Source organism: Semicossyphus pulcher, unplaced genomic scaffold (assembly GCF_022749685.1).
Source record: "Semicossyphus pulcher isolate SPU_LCO1_2020_fin unplaced genomic scaffold, fSemPul1.0.p SCAF_18, whole genome shotgun sequence".
NCBI lineage: Eukaryota > Metazoa > Chordata > Actinopteri > Labriformes > Labridae > Semicossyphus > Semicossyphus pulcher.
In genome coordinates this window covers 10,908,860-10,926,028 of record NW_027211691.1, presented here as the reverse complement: position 1 = coordinate 10,926,028, position 17,169 = coordinate 10,908,860, and the positions used below count along the sequence as shown (strand labels likewise).

Sequence of the window (17,169 nt, the reverse complement as noted above, 5' to 3'; positions counted from 1 at the left end):
GTAAAGTAGCAGTGATCTTTACCTTTGACTTCAAGCAGAGTTGCCCACAAAGGGGGCAAGAAAGCAAAGATCAATTCATTTTATGTGATAAATTGAGATGACTAAATTGTTGGTAAGGGCCCGGAGGAGTATCTTGAGTAACAGCCAGGCTTAGGGAGTTAGCAGATCATAGATAAATGCAAGATTCTGGTCATTCAAAGCTTTATAACTGAGAAGTAATGTCTTTTAATCAATTCTTAAATTCACAGGAAACCAGTTATGTAGGATTTGGTTGCTTCTATAAGCATGAGTTAAAGTCTGATTGCAGGGTTTTCATATATTTGAATTTCTTTTTTATGTTTGGCCTTTTTATTCCAGAATAAAGTGAGCTGCAATAGTCAAGTCGGATGGATAAAATCATGGATGATTACCTCATTTTGGTTAAATGTCTCAGCTGGACAAAACAGGATTTGCACACTTGAGTTACGTGATCATCATTTCAAGTCTGAACCAAAAAGTACTACTAAGATACAGCCCTCAGCAAAGCAAGACATAGTAAAGGAAACATCAGTGGTGCCAAGCATTGTACAGTTATGTATTATCCTTGAAGCAATAAAAGGGAAAATGTGTTAATGCATGATTTGCCACAGGGGTAGCATGTATAAAGTAAATAAGAGAGGACCCAGAGTAGACCCCTGGGGTACTCCAAAAAAGAGAGGAAGAGGAGATGAGATATATCAAAGTATACAAAGAAGGACCTGCTAGACAGATCCAGAGCCAGGTATTTTCATGGGGGGTTTAACAGTAATATGCTCAATACTTGTAATACACTGATACCACATGTGGACATAAAAAAACAGGACGACATAATGATATGTTTGCAACTGTCAGAATCTGTTAATTCATACTTAATATAAACATACACAAAGTCTGTGACTTTATAGAGTATTTATTGATAATTAAGGCACAACGGTATATCAGCAACACACAGCTGATATTATAACACATGTAACAGTGAAGACTTTCATGGCTTGTCAGTGCAGGGCAGTAGTGTAGTCGTGGGGGTATTCTTGGTAAAAATAACTTCTGGTTGTGAGTGCAGTTATTCAGATATTCATCCTGGTTATGGTGACACAGGATCTGTTGTTCATTTTCATTAACATATTAGAATAACAACTTCATGCACAGATGAATTATAAAATATTTCATATATTACAATGTATACATAGCTTTCCCATGATTTAAACTGCTGTAAGTTATGTTGGCTTATATCACCATATGTGTTCCTTCAACGGAATATGAGCTTATTGAAATGTGTTTAAATGCGCCATCTCTTACAGAAAGCGGTCAAGTATTGCGATAAACATTTAGTTATTTATCAACGCACTCTGCGATTTACTGATGATGGCATCATACAATACTCAGCTGGTCAGCAGTACCTCAGCGACCTCTGCACCTACCCGTGTCAAATACAGAAGCATGTGAGTGATGAACTCATGCAAACAGCCTGGCTCCATTCAGTCAGACGCATTCTCATTTCACACCTCTTTGGCAACATGCAGTCTGACTACCACACGGACACAAAAAACATTACCATACATAACTCCATAGAATAGTTTGATCTATCACTGTGCAGAAAATTGCATATCTATGACACAAGGATCTTGTCACATTTCCCAGAAAACGTCATCATAAACACCCTGCTACAGCTTTTGTGCGCAAGAATAAGGCATTTTTTAGTTTAATGCAATGTAACTACCAAAACGGAAACCAAAAAAAAACTGTATTGCTACATTTTCAGTGCAAAAAGCACCACATGCAGTAACAGTTGATACTCCTTCCCTACAGACCTCTAGTTGTGCTAACCCCAATACTGTCAGAAGGGATATTTTGCATCGCAACAGCCTTCATTACCATGCGTGTGAGAGGCAGAGCTAAATGCCAACATATTATTTCTGTTGCTGTGAGGAGATTCAGATTTTTTTCATTTATAAGAATAAGGATTGTTTTGTATGTAACAATCCTGTAAGCCATATTTTTGGCTTAATTCACATTAATGCTCTTATTATAGATAACAGTCTATTTCCAGTCTTTCATTTCCGTCTACAATCTGACCGACCTTGATGTTCTCAGTGGCAGTTTTGGCATTTCGGATGGCATTTCTGATTATTGACGTTGCAGCGACATCCTCCACTGGTGTCTCCAGGACCCTGCGAAAGGGTAAAATCTTTAGTTACCTTGAAATTGATACATTGATACTAGGGCCAAAGCTTTAGGACATCCTGGAGAGACAAAAATCACATTTTAGTTGCACCTCATCTGTATGGATATTTGCCTTTTGAGGGTCTATCTAACCAAGGTACACATACAATTACACACTCACACAGTTACTAAAATCCTGAGAGCGTTGGAGGTAAGGTTGGTAGCTAAGAGAGAAATATGCTTTGAGGAAAGGAAGGCAGAAATTCTCACCCTTGGCCCCCAGCGCGGTCCTCTGGTTACCCAGCAGATTTCAGTGTGACAGACAGTGCAGCGCAGCCAATCACATCCATCCCTCTTCTGCACAATGATGCCACACTGGGGACAGTGCATTGCCTCCCCTGACTGCACAAGAGTCTGTTTGTGACAAACAAAGCGTGAAAGAGAAGGTGATATAAGAGGATGTGGTAGATGCCAGTTTTTGTTGGAGCCCTCTCACTTTGCATGTAATAACAGTGATACAAAGCTTGTTTCTGTTTGCATATAAACAGACACAAGCACTTATTACTGTTCACCTTGAGTAGATGTGTTGTCCGCCTGGCAGCAGAGTCATTTATAGCTCGGGCTGCAAGATCATCCTGGTATTGCTTACAGTTCATTCCCTCATGGATAGCCTGAAGAGAAAATAATAATAGAAACATGAAAACAAAAGTGTGACCATTTTTGTATATTTGGTTTCATTAAATGTTTCTGCTTAGCAAAGACAGAAACATTACTGTCTTTACACACAGTTAGCCTAAAGAGACAGAGCAATTAAAAACATGTGACTACTCTCAAATGTGTATCTGATAAGTGAATGGTACATATTTATCCCTGTTTGTATCACGGCTCTGCGTGAAGTCTTACAGTACGTTTAATGTACAATATCATGCATTCACCAACAAAAACTAAAGTTTCTAAAACAAAGGAGTGAATAATCCATCACTTTATCATTTGTGTGTCTATACCGTACATATTCCATACTTTGCAAATCAGGCAGTTGTGTTTCCTGCAGACAGGGCAGTGGAAGACATTGACTGTGTCCTCGTACACACACCAGCCCAAACAGTCTGGAGTGGCACAGTGGTAGCTGCCTTCACATCGAGACTCTGCCACCGACAGACCTCTTTGCAGCCAGCGCTCATACTCGTCTGCTGGCACCAACTGTGAAGGAGAGACGAAGGGAAATTGTTGGGGACAAGCAAAATTACCAACAGATTATATTCTGAGTTGCAAAAAAGCCCCTACAAATGCTGGTGACGATGTTTGCCAGCAGCTTGATTAGCTCATTTCAAACTCCATGTACTACTTTCAATAACTTTTCAAACAGAGGCTACATTCAGCAGTTCTGGTTGGCACACAGTTGATTGTTTGACATTTAGCAGCTGCACAGTTTGCCTAACTGTTGCCTCGTGTTAGCTGAAGCAGCTGAAGACTGTCCACTGGGACAGAAGCCAAAGTCTGAGCTGGAAACATTTAGCAGAGCAGCAGCTCAAGCTTCTTGGCTGGTATTCATTATGGGAGCTTTTATTGCTAAATCAAAACATAATGTGCACGAAGATCGATTAACACATTTTGATGTTTTAGGATGCTAATGATTCATGCTAATACACCAGTTTGAAAGGTAACAGGCTGTACCAAAGCAACTGTATTTGTTTGTTACTCACAGCTCTGATCTCTCTCTCCTGCAGGGAGGAGGTACAGGAGTACGTCTCATCTCTGTAGGGACAGGCCACCTCCGGCTCCTCACTCAGCATGATGACTGAACGTAAACACTCTCTGTTAAGACACACACATGCAGATACAAACAAGTCTGAATGTTGAGAAACATGTTACTATCAGAACAGGCAGTGAAGCCTCCTGTTTTTCTTAAAACCCCTTCTCTTACCTGCAGAAGCAGTGGAGACACTCCCTCAGCAGGACCCCCTCTCCAGGCTGCAGGTCCATGTAGCAGATCCTACAGTCCACAGGCTCTGGGTTCGGCAGCAGGTCTTGGCTGTCCATCATCACCAGCTGGGCAAAGTTCTTCTTCCGCTCCTCTTCTCTTGCCTGGCACAGGGTGGTGTTGTTGGGAAAATCAATAGTATATTCTGTAAACACTCTCCCTTCAGTTTAAAACTTATCTTTTTAAGAAAGCTTTTTGCTAGGTGCCTTTTATAGGCTCTCATTTTAACACATTAAAATTGTCTTGTTTTATTTTTCTTCTCTGTAGCACTTTTGTTTTAGGGGCACAATGAAATTGATAGTATTGGAAGTAATACACTACAGGTCTGCAGACACACATTGTGTATAAACATTTTATTTCACAGAGTATTATACACAATTAATAGTGCAAAATGTACAGTCAGGATAATACATTCATTATAGTGGCAACCTCTGCTCATTAAAAAGCCACTCGATGTTGAAAGTCAACAGTGATCATGATCATCCAGCTGGAAGGTCAAAAAGAGTAAAAGTATTTCCTAATCTCATCACTATAGCCTGACTTATAAGTATCGCGGGGGTCTTGCCTAGTACCAAGCGAGATGAGTGGGCAAGACAGTTATCTTGGGACATCACTTGGGTTTTTTTAAGATACCATCACCATACTGCATTGCTATCATGCTCCTTAACAGTGTAAATCATATAAAAAGATGGACGACATGACGGCTCCCTAAAAGTGAAGCTAAAAACATTTCGAGCGCTCCCTGCTGACTGGCTGCTGTACAGCTGATAAAGCCCGCCTCCTCCATGTGAGCAGATGGGACATGAGTCAAACTATAAAATCAAAATACACGCCAAATACATTTTTCCAAAACAGTTGGAAACAGTTCCAAAATGGTTTCTGTCATTATAGCTAGTTATTATCTTGCTGATTCATGTCCAACTGTTCTGAGAAGTTTAATTTTAATTAGCTATTTGATGGTATAAAAAGGATGATTGACAGCTCAGTTGACAAATACGGCTTCTGAGTAAAGGAGGAAGAGGAGGAGGACTGGTAACTAAAACAATCTCTACACTACAGTCATCGATGTTTTCATATCTGTGAACGTCAGCTATAGACCAACACAAGAAGCTGTTCTGCTGATAAATGCGCCAAAGTGCGGGATCTTTGCCACTTTTTCAGTAAGTTAAATGTGTGTTTTGATTAGCGGAAGGGGCGGGACATCATTACCGCGGCTCCACCAGCCGATCTCTGCTGCGCAGTCTCTGGCTCCAAAAAACGTCACCATCACAAGATGGCAGCACCCGCCTCGGGGCTATTTTGGCTTCACTTTTGTACAATGAGAGTAGATGGAGACGTGTCGTCTGTCTTTATATACAGTCATTGGTTTCAATTCAGTGGATTAGAATTCTTTCTTTTATGTCATCCTTCATGTAGGATGCTAACAAAGACAAAACAGTTTACTAGTATAGTAGTATAATAATAATAATAGTATAATAATTTAGATGAATTGAATCATGTTGCTGTACCAGCCTGTTTTAAATCACTTGCGTTTACCACAATGATTAACTACATAATGATAATTAGAACTGAATTTTAATTTTAACAAACAATATTAATCCCTGACAGCTTTATTACTGCTTTTTTACTGCAGCTCATAATAACATGAAATGACTTTGTGAGTATATTAGAGATTAACTGCTGTCTGTTCCTCTCTGATTCAGCAGCAGAAACAGTCTTACATCACTTTGGAATTTTTATGTGCATCATGTATTCATAACAGTTCATCATGAAACAGGAAACTACAAAATACTTTTCCTATACTGACATATATATTAACTTGTTTAAGCCTATGCCTTACTGAAATATTCATACATTTGTCTAGTGTCTATGTAACCTCTTATTGTTGCCATTTGTACCACAGTTTCACTTCTTTCAATACTACAATTTAACCTATTTTCATATTAAGTACTATTTATGGTTTGGGTAATGATACCGTAATTGTACGCTCTGCCAATTGGTCACTAGTTTTGTGATACAATACATCCAGGAAAGTCAATGTTATGCTCAGTGGACCAGGATTACCCCAGGAGATCCATACTAAGTTGAACTCGCATCTTGATACAGGCTCCAGGGCCAAAAAAGTCATTATAATGTGTTTTTGTGACAAAAGAAAAATCCATCATAAATGTCAATATTGGCATATGTTTTGTACAGATTCTCTTCTGTAGGATCTTATACACATGCAGACAGGGACGCACCTACACCTACACCTCCACCTATATTGCTTATTTGGCCACTACTGGGCTTAAAAAAGGCTTCAGTGGTATCAGTGCATCCTTTCAATTCCAGCATTTTGATGTGCAAACAGACACTGTTCATGGTGTTTGCTGATGTGGTCTGAAAGTTTTGTCTGATGAGTCCAACAAAAATGGTGCTACAAGTCCAATCTGACAGTCTGTGAATGAAACATAAATAAATGATGTGTATGTGTCCCTGTGTCTGTCTGTGTGCTCAGTAGTCCTGGTCCAGGTTAAACAGCAGTGAGTTGTTTTGAGCCCCAGCACTCCTCAGCACCTCTCTTCTCCCTTTCTCCTTCAAAAAAACAGAGACAAAAGAGAAGAGAGTCAACCTGAGAGAGTGTGTATATTTGAAGTCAAATGTCAACTCTGAATCAATGTTATACTTCCCTCTTATGTGTTACTTAGCCCAATTTGGAGCCCTGTGTTGCCCTCTAGCTTGTTAAAAGAAAAATAGTTTAACCCGGCCAAGTTTTTTAGCGACTCTATGGAATTGTCACCAAATGGAAAACCAATAAGGTTTACTCGGTGAAAGACAAATTACATAGAGGTGTACGACTTCGAATGTGAGACTGTGTTTGGATGATATGAATAGTGGTACATGTTTTCATACCTGCTGGTACTGTCTGATGGCCTCCTTCTCCTGCTGGATCCGTCTGAGTTCCAGCGCGTCAGGTCTGTATCCTCCCGGGATGACGTAGCTCTCAGGGCGGTTTGTGCTGCAGATCTCACAGCCCGGCCGTGTTGGTTTGTTAATGTAAGTGCAAGAAGGGCACGACCAACCCTACGGCAAAGAGAAGGGATCTTAATTGTTGATTACAATTTTGTTGTTGTGTTCTCAGGATTACAGCTGTTAAGACATGCGAGAACCAACCATAGACGGAACTTTAGTTTTATCAGTTGTCTTACTGCTTTACTGTGTATTTTTGCATGTACACAGAGCCTTGTAAATGGGTGTGAAATTCCTTGTGTGTGTTTTCTTATGCCACATTTTATCAAAACAATAATCATTTCAAACTGTGTGTGATTACAAATCAAAACATGATAAATGCTGTCTATTACCTGGCTGGAGCCTGGGTTGGGGCTCAGTGCTTCATTGAGTTGAGGCATCTCTAGGTTGATGAGATCTTTTATCTCGCCGATGTTTCCTCTGTCTGATGCACCTGAAACATGCAGGAATAACCTCTGTAATCAGCACCTGCATATAAATGCAGAGGTGGAATACAATCCTGACTCCCACTGGTGACACTCAAAAGCGATTTAGCTTTTTATTTATCTTTATTACCAGAAATCTGCATGCATTCAAGTTCATTCTGAAGTTGCTAATTGGACTGTAAACAATACAGCACACAGAAAAGGAAGTCTCGGCCAGAAGTCATTTATCACTAACTGCTGGCTACATCAGAGCCAAGAAAAGTTGGCCGTCGCTCCCTGAGGCTTACATCATTGTCAGACAATAGTCGGTGGGTTCTGAGCTTGATGCATGAATGAATCTCTTTGTATATAAACTTTAATACATGTACTGTACGCAAGTGCAAACCATCCTACTCTAAGACAATTTTTGTCAGAAGTTCAACTGTCTATCCTTTTGATCTACTTGTTTTATTTTATTTTTAAAGCTCCTGTGAGGAACTTTCGTCGTGTGTGGATTTTGGCGCCCCCTGTGGACAAAGCCTGTATGTGCTTAAGTGGTGATTTTTAACAAAAAAATCCTCATCCTGCTTTCTTTAACAGTCATATGTATCTTTCACTTTAAATATTTGCTCTGGAAAATGTAAACAAAGGCAGCATGCAGTTAATCGCTTGATCTGACACCTACCCCCCACCAGCGGTTTCAGGCCTTAAAAATAACTATATAGAAACAATCAATCTTGTCGCTGATGGTCTGGTTTGCTTTTGTAGGTCATATAGAGTAATCAGAATTAATTTCAGTCTGTTTCATAACCAGCAAAATCTCCTCAAAGGACCTTTAAATAGCCCATTAAAAATAGGTTTAATAGAAATAACAAGGCACTGTTAATGCTTGAAATCATGTTGAACACCATCAGAGGATTTTACAAGAATTTTAAACGAGTTGATTCTACAGCTAAGCACATTTAAAGGGTCAAACAAGTAGTATCTCATGTGTGCTCTTACAGCAAATAAGATCTGACAGTTATGACAAACCCACTTGCTAATGTGTGCACTCACCAGTATTATTGCTGGTATGAAGTCTAGGAGGAAGGGTGCTGTAAGGCCTCCGGTCCAGAGATGACGGGCCATTTGTAGAGGTAGCGGGGAGGGGAGGAGTCAGGAGAGACAGAGAAGGAGGATTGAGAAGGAGACTTCTCTCCTGGTCCTGCTGAAGGGCTTGGAGAGTCAAGCGAGCGTGACGGGCTGACAGGAGGTACAAGAAGGCTGTGTGACCGTCCTGATGAACCCCGTATGAGGCAAGAGAGCGCTGGTCTGTGCACAGACACTGACCAATGACCCAGCGCTGTACACGTGGGTGAAAGCCATACTCAAGAAACATCTACGGTGGGAGAAACCAAAGAAAGAAAGAACTCTTTAAGGCCAAAGTGATTAGTAACTTTGGCTTGTATCAATAAAACTCACTCAAATTAAATCTTTTGGGACACAAATGAAGACAAGAAGCAGTTTCAGACTAACCTGCTGTTTCAGCGCTGCAGTAGTCATATGTGGGAACACTTTCACAGTAACACAACAGGAAGAAGAGGAATCCTCTACTACAACAGCCAAGCTGAAAAGAAATAACACACAAGTAGGTAACATTTTATTATATATTATATATCACTGCTTATATATTAAACTATAATTGATAATAATGGTGATGCCCCTACTTGATTTCATTGTCCTCATAGTCTCTGGTTGACAACTGAATCTTAAGCGCGGCATGTTGTCGAGCGAGCGCGGCAGCAAAGGCAGAAGCAGACTGCATGTCACCTGCTTCTATGGCTCGGGTCAACTCTATGCAAGTTTCCTCTATGGATGGAAACACACACACACCCCCACACACACACACACACAGACAAACATGCACAAGGAAACACAGACAAGCCCACTCAGGTGAACAAATGGGCAAGCATGTGCGGAGGATGTTGCCATTCCTCCTAGCCACTAGCGGGCTAACAATGGTTCAATGAATGGATAAAATGAGTGAAGGAATGTCTGAATTAGTTAAATCACAGTTAAAAAAGGAGAGAATATTTCATTAGGGCAGGAAGATATTCAGTGTACACACCTGTTTGTTGCAAGCCTAAGGTATTCTGAGCATGGAGACCCTCCAGTGGCCGATGAGGACCATTATCTTGAGGGACAACTGCTGAAGGGAAATGAAAGGAAAAAGAAGAGTTATTTTCAGCATAACAGGAACATTGTACTAACAAAGTCAATATTTACTTTTCATCTCCAAGCTCGTTTTATATGAGCTTTGAGTTTTATATGTTACCATGGTGCAGGGACAATTCTCAACTATAGAGAGCAACTGTTCGCCTCTCCCACTGTCCCCTCAGCCAGAATGAAAGGAAAATGCCTCTTTGTTTGCTGCCACAGAGATCCTTTGTGTAATACACCGTCACTTCCTACAGATTCCACAAACATATGTTTGTTTGTATGAGAAAAAACAATTCAACCTTTTGTACAGAAAAGGAAGTCCCCATGTGTAATTTGATATAGCAGTTCTTCATCTTCCTGAAGTTATTTAAAAATATGGGCCTCTGAGTTTGAACTACAGCTACAGCTGCTCACTTAAATAGTCATCCTTAAAGGGCCAGTTTGCTGATTTTCAACCTCAGTCCTATCATGCTATTATGGGGAGCTTATGCCATTATGGTACAAATAGATTGCAATTTGTTGTGTGTCTTTGGAGGACGCTATCCGCTTAGGCCAGGGAGGTCGCTAAACTACACTTCCTCAATCTAGGACGCCCGCCTCCGATGTCACGTCTCGTTCAAAATCGTCAGGTTTGAAATGTAGACTGCAGACCTGAAGATTTTTTAGACGATCCACCGGAACATTCTCGTCGTATTTCAGATTCTGTCCCGCTCTGAGCCATTGCCTGCAGTGAAATGGCAGTATTTCACTCCAGCATCTCTCGCTGAGCTGTTCCTTTCAGAGGGAGGGGCGTAGCATGCTGGGTGTTGTAGGAATGTAGAATGGGCGAAACCACGAGCTGTTTGTACAACTTTCTCCACAGCTATGGCGCCAATTTCAAATATTGTTGCTTCTATCGACTACAGAGAACACCAGCTTTGACCAGCTTTTTCCTGCGGCGAATTGCTCCTTGAACTAAACAATTTGAATATCATAATTAAAGAAGCCCAAGTTGGTTAAAAATTTTGTTTGTTATCACGGCTTATCGTTCCACAATTTAAATATGTTTTAACTTTGTCAATTTGCTTTATTATTTACATACATGTGAGTGGTTAAACAAGGGCATAGTTTGTAAGTAAGCACAACCAATTTATAGAAATTCCTCAGGAGCCAAACTATGAGGCTTGGTTACAGTGGTCAAAACTCAAAAGGGAAATGAAAAGCTCTCTTGTTCAAATTGTCAAGCTGTATTAGCAAAAAAACTAGTTTCCTACAGGGCACACATCAGTAAGTTATAATAAAGTTATATTGTAGGTTTGAAAGGACTTACATGACCCTGTTACACAGTATGAAATATCTCCACTTTTAAACCCCTTTTGGTTGTTATTTTATAGAGCGGTGACTGACCTCTGTGTGCTTCTCTCAATGACGACATCACCACTGTAGCCCACTCCTGGGCCTCCTGCTCACAGCGAAAGTTGAAGCTGATGCGCTCATGTGGAGGAGCCGCCAAACTCAGCTCGTGGCACTTTGGTGACTTCACCTCATAGTTTACCGCCCCCAAATTGAACTCAGCAATGATCTAAAAGATGAGGAAAAGAGATGAATAATGAGAGACGCTGAGGTAGGAAGAAATGGAGAAGGTGAAGGAGTCCTAGGTTACGTTGAGCCAAAGTGTTACGATATGCAGTTAGACAGTGGTTACTTATAAGGTAAGGAGCACTCCAAGGGGTCAAATGTAAGTCTGAGGGGTGCACCGATGCTTAATAGCATAATAAAGGAGAAAAGGTTGTGCCTTCTTAGGACTTTAACAGATTGTTTGATATACAGTCAATTATAACCTGGAGTGAGAAGTCATCCATAGACATTGTTTCATAATACCGGATCTAAAGCACTGTTGAATTACTGGGCATTGTAGTCAACTGCTTCACGGCCCTAACTCCCATGGGGCCTAAAGGCTCCAGGTTAAGTGTGAAAATGTGTTGATATTATTGCAAATTAGTTTGATAAAATGTACTAAAAAGAATAATTTTTACCCTATATTGTGGGCCTACATGGTGAGGGAAATGTAATAAGTCTATTTTTTAATTGATATAATTTTAGATGTTACATAAAAATAAATAAATGGGCTAAAATGACCACATATTAAGTAAGACACATTTTTATTTATTAATAAAATAATAGCTGCTTTGTTCTCTGCATCTGATGGTATCTAAAGGCAACAGAATACAAACAGAGAGTACAGGGGGAGATAAGGGCCCACAGATTATATTTTCCTGGGGGAACTTTGATCTAATCTTTGTAACAAAACATCTGGGTTGTCCCAGATTAAATAAAGTTTTATTGCATATTTCCGCACAACACTGGTTATGGAGCCAGTATTAAAAACTATGCCCTTGGACGTATTGTCATGCCACTGGGTATTCCCCACTGAAATCACACACCACAACAAGCCCCACATGTCCTACTGCCGAGAACTCACCACACTCTTGCCAGTCCCGCTACTGTCCTGGAGCGTCAGCCGGAATTCCCCGGATTTCCCCGGGTCCATGCTGAGCTGCAGGCGGAGTGAATCATCACCTGCTCCCGGAAGACACAGCGGGCGAATCCCAGAATGGCACACCGACACCCGAACCGACATGAGGACGGTTTGGCAGCCAGCTTGTGAATGTGAGGCCCCATAGAGGCTGGGGAGGGCGGAGGACTGGTCCGGTGTGAAGCCAGGGGTGTGAGTCCACCCGCCTGAACTCAGCGACATCCTGCCCACACACTCATGTAGAAAACAAACACATACAAACGGGGTCCAGTCGGTTGACCTCCTCTCCCACACTGTCGGTATACTTTCACGATATTTCTAACATTACATCTCGTTTCTAGATATTTATCAGCCACAATGACAACAGGAAGTAAGTGCGTAACGTTAGAATCTGGCGACCGATGGGACCGACTTCCATAAAGTGTACCGCAAGCTAAAGGTTTCACTTCTCTCTTCTTCCGTTTTCGCTATGGCGTCGTTTCAAGCAGATTTAGTGTCCTATTGTGGCTTCGAAGCAATAACAGCAGTCTTCGGTATATCCCAAACCTTCCTGACGCCGAAGTTGTTGACGGTAGTTTGACACAAGTAACGCTGAGTATGTTGTTGATGCGTAGCTTTCACTTCGTTTTGCGCATGCGTGCACTGTAGGGTGACGTATGCTGTTGTAATATTCATGAGGGTTGTTTCTTTTATTAGCTATATGACAAATAAGCCTTGTCAACTGCTCTGTTAGCAGACATTTTGTTCATATTTTAATATAGGGCACACATTGTGTTTCTCAGACGACTGTTTAAAGCCTATGGTTTCAATACTGTGCGGTAGAAACCACTAGGTTTTCATATAACGCAGCCTATGTGCGTATGCACGTATTTTACCACAAAGGGGCAGCAAAGCATATAATTTAAAACGTTATAGCGTCAATCCTCTTCCAATAACATTTAAAAAGCATATACCATAATTAAAATTTAAAAAGCACGTTAGTTTATAACATCACCCTGAATTGGGCCTATCTGCATGATACATCATGTAGCCCAGTACTCTTACTGTTAATACTTTGAATATATATGTATATATATATATATATATATATATAAAACATTTGTTGTTTAGTTAAACAAATTTAGAACAAGATCCTTAATGCTACTTCCTTTTCTATTAACCTTCAAAAACATGCATAAACTTGTATAAAACTAAGTCATCCCCTCACTTATGTTTAAAACACAACACTGTCCTTGCTATTTGCAATCATACTTCTGTTGAATTAAGCTATACTTAGTTTTAAAATGCCTGACAATGTTATTTACCACTAGAATTGACCACTTTACATGTCTTTAAAAGAGGTGTTAAACAGCAATAGTGTGACAGTGTGCAAGATCAGAACCTACTTCATCATTTTGCCTTGCAAGATCTGACTTTTTCCTTAGTTTGATTCTTCACAGAGTATCTGGGACCTTACCTATGGCATATGAGGAAAATAGGGACTTTTTCAATGCAGATAATTTTCTATCACAATTGGAAAATTACAGGTGTTTTCCTGACAGCTATGATCCTGTATAACAGCAACCTAAAACTGATGCTGCTACATGGAAATCAGTCAGTATAGATTTTATTAAATACACATGCGTGTTTCACTGCAAAAGGTCAGTAGTAATACTTTGCTATCACATTGCAAACCACTTCAAGGGATAGTGACAAAGTAGGATGTAATCTTCAACTATTTAATTCCTGTGATGTATTCAAAGTTTCTGTGATTGTACCAATTTTATATAAATCACACAACCCAGGAATCCACAATTCCTGGCTCCGGAGGCTGATGCCTTGTCCATTAGGCCAATGGGTCACTAAGTAAGTAAGTAAGTACTTTCTTCTTTTTTAATTGAATAAAGAGCGTCTTTGACATATTTCTTTTCAGATGTTGGGCCATCGTTGATTTGAAGTGTGTTTATTGTTGTGAAACTAATCTGTGTGAAAAACTATTTAGAAAAAAATAGCCTTAAAGAAATGTTCCTGCTCACCACTCACTATCTAATTGAAGTTTTTTTTAAGAAAGAGGGCCAACCAAACATGGTCAATGAATGTCCTGGCCCACTCACTCTGTAGGTCACGAATTATGAGGCAATTAACAAAGTAAACCTTAGCACATAAAGGATGTGATTTAGACCACACAGCTTCGAGCTGTTAATCATTCTGCAAGCAGGGTTTTCTCAATCAATACCACATTCACCAGGGACCTCATTTACCACAGACCAAGGATATAGTGGTAACACTATAGATTACAACCATGCCATTTTTTATGAATGAAATACCTTCATTCAGCTGCTCTGTCATGATTCCTTAAAAATGTCCTTTACTAAGTGTTACGAGATTGGAAGTCGAGGCCAGTCACTTCATGCTGTGACTTGACCGCTGAGCCTCCATTCACAGAAACACAGATGACACAGGCGAGATGAAGCCATTCAATCAGGGGCTGATGAGAACATGATGTTATAGTTTGAAGAGGAGGGACCAGACATGAGTCAGAGGCTGTATCGTGATACAAAAGAACAAATCTTGGGCGACGCTGACCTTAGAGGGGTCCCTTTTAAATATGGATATTTAGTGAGGTTAAGGCATTGATCATTCATATTCATTCATAAAAAAGAGATTTAGGATGATGAACATGAGGACATCGACATAACTTTTTCATAAAACATGAATTAACGGAACATTTTTTGACTGCATTTTTTGCTTTCGCACAACACACATAAGGGCCTCCTGTCATAAATCAAGTTAGCTTCATTACTGAAAGATTCCTCCCTGTGTTGTGATTACACATCCTCAGGTAGTTATCTTCTCCTTATTGCAGCCACATATCCTCCCACATCCAGAGCCTCTGATCTGATCTCAGTCCATGATCAAATTATGGATAACCGAAGTGCTGAAGGGTTGAGCTTTGTACGTGCACACTTTTACATCACTATTGTGCTACAGAGGACAATTATACAATGCTACAATTTCATTTGTCCAAAGCAATGTACATCTGAGACTGAATATAGCACAAGCAAGGAACAAGACAGGAGGGAACAACGTCACTAAGTGCCAAGTGCGATTAGACACAGGTGCCAACAGGCAGGGCACAGAGGGAATGCACAGTGCATAAAGCAGTGGTTGTTTTTTTTTTTGTCTGTCGCCGAGCACCGAGTCAAGAACCTCGAAATGGGGATTTCTTCGAGGGAGACCGCTGCCACTTAGGCTGAGGTCCTTCTTCTGGTTCTGATATTCTTTTTTTAAAGCTTTTTTTAGTGTATTGCCGATCTGTTCCACACCACTGTCGAACCCCGCTGTAGCCATCTCGCGCCTGATCTCCTCCGAAATTGCTTTGGTCCTCATTGATCCCTCCAGCTTGCTCTGCATCTCCTACGAGGACCAAGCTACAAGGAGGCAGCTTGTCTCCCCGGCCGACCACTGCTTTGCCTTTCTATCCATAACCTTCCTTATTTTGTGTCGCTGAATGTATAAAAAATGGTGGACACTCGTTTTGTTTGTCTTTTTGGTCATTGCAACCCTGCCCCTCGCCCCCTGCCTCCCGCCCCTGACGTAAGCAGTTTGTGGTCCTAGACCAACAAAGAGTTGGTGCCGCTCTGGAACCAGTTTTCCTGGCCGAGAACCGGTTCATTCGCTGTCGAAACAGAAAAAAAAGATTCTCAATTAAGCAACGGCTCCGAACCAGCCCTGAAACTTCCTTCGTCGAAAAGTGGTACCTGAGAGTTAGGAGATGAACCAGAGGTGGGCAGATCCTGAGATACCAAGCTCAGAAAGAGTCGAGAGGAAGAGTTGGTGGTTCACTGCGTCAAAGGCAGCAGATAGATCTAGCAGCAATAGAGCTGAGGGATGTCCAGCAGCTTTAGCCAGACACGGTGATTCTGTTACCGACAGTGAGTGCAGTTTTGGTAGGCCCAGCTGATTTTGGTCAAACGGATTGTTCTTGGACAGACAATCAGAGACTTGAGATTTCAAGACTGTGCGCTCTAGTATTTTTGACAGGAAGGGTAGGAGTGAAACTGTTCTGTAGTTTTCAACCTAGGTTGGGTTGAGGGTGGGTTAATTATATAATATATTATAATGTTCGTTTTACAGTTTTAGATAATAATATAGAATATGGGAAGCGTTTATTTCAACTTGTTTGTAAAGACTTTAAGTACACAGAGATGAAACCGATATTAGAAATTGGGGTCATATTTTGTGATCTACAATCACTAGGTCTTCTAAATGAACAGTACATTTGTGTTACATCTATACACTATGTGTATAATTTTCAATATATTTGATATAAATCTCTCAAAAAAGCATGCATACCACCTATTAGGAATTACAGACACAAAAATCTGCATTTTTGTTGAAATGAATGCATTGATATATTTAACTCTTGGCTGTGTTTTATGCACATCTTAGGGTTAAACAGCTTGTACACATTTTGAGCGGCACTGTCACATCGTATCGTGACCTTTACAGTCATCGTTTTTGGCCCCAAGGTGACTTTACACCTGAATACATTTGAGTGAGGAAGTTCTCCTCAGCTTGGCCTTTCACTTATGATTCACAACTGTCACTTTTCATTACATGTACTGGCGCCTATAGTGTATTTAAAGCTCACACTCATTCCTGAATATGTTAATTTTATTGTGATTTATATATTTTAACTGCTTGTTTTTATATCCTAAATGCATCATGTGAGCTTTGACTGGAAAGAGGTGCATTTGCAGTAAATTTGTTGTCTTTTAAAACTTTGTTGGAGCTAACTACTCTTGAGAAAGTTCCAAAAGCTCAGTTTATAGCGATAAGACGATAAGGTTTTTACAATGTGCCCCTTGTATTCAACCTGATTGATGAAAGCCTCATCA

The 17,169-nt window shown here is 40.5% G+C and overlaps 1 protein-coding gene across 2 annotated transcripts; it reads right to left on the bottom strand.

Moving 5' to 3' along the window:
- Nucleotides 1-912: 912 nt before the first annotated feature.
- shrprbck1r (sharpin and rbck1 related) lies at nucleotides 913-12,900 on the bottom strand. Of its 2 annotated transcripts, none has more exons than XM_069667655.1 (14): nucleotides 12,236-12,900; nucleotides 11,161-11,335; nucleotides 9,683-9,763; nucleotides 9,282-9,423; nucleotides 9,091-9,181; nucleotides 8,632-8,953; nucleotides 7,504-7,604; nucleotides 7,055-7,225; nucleotides 4,106-4,266; nucleotides 3,885-3,996; nucleotides 3,202-3,381; nucleotides 2,754-2,852; nucleotides 2,452-2,595; nucleotides 913-2,189 (listed from the first exon to the last, which is right to left on the bottom strand). In XM_069667655.1, the coding sequence occupies exons 1-14, from the start codon at nucleotides 12,509-12,511 to the stop codon at nucleotides 2,109-2,111; spliced, it is 2,136 nt and encodes a 711-aa protein (XP_069523756.1). In that variant the 5' UTR covers nucleotides 12,512-12,900; the 3' UTR covers nucleotides 913-2,108. The 2 variants fall into 2 exon arrangements, with proteins under 2 accessions (XP_069523756.1, XP_069523757.1); XM_069667656.1 differs by having other exon boundaries at nucleotides 9,683-9,760.
- Nucleotides 12,901-17,169: the final 4,269 nt, after the last annotated feature.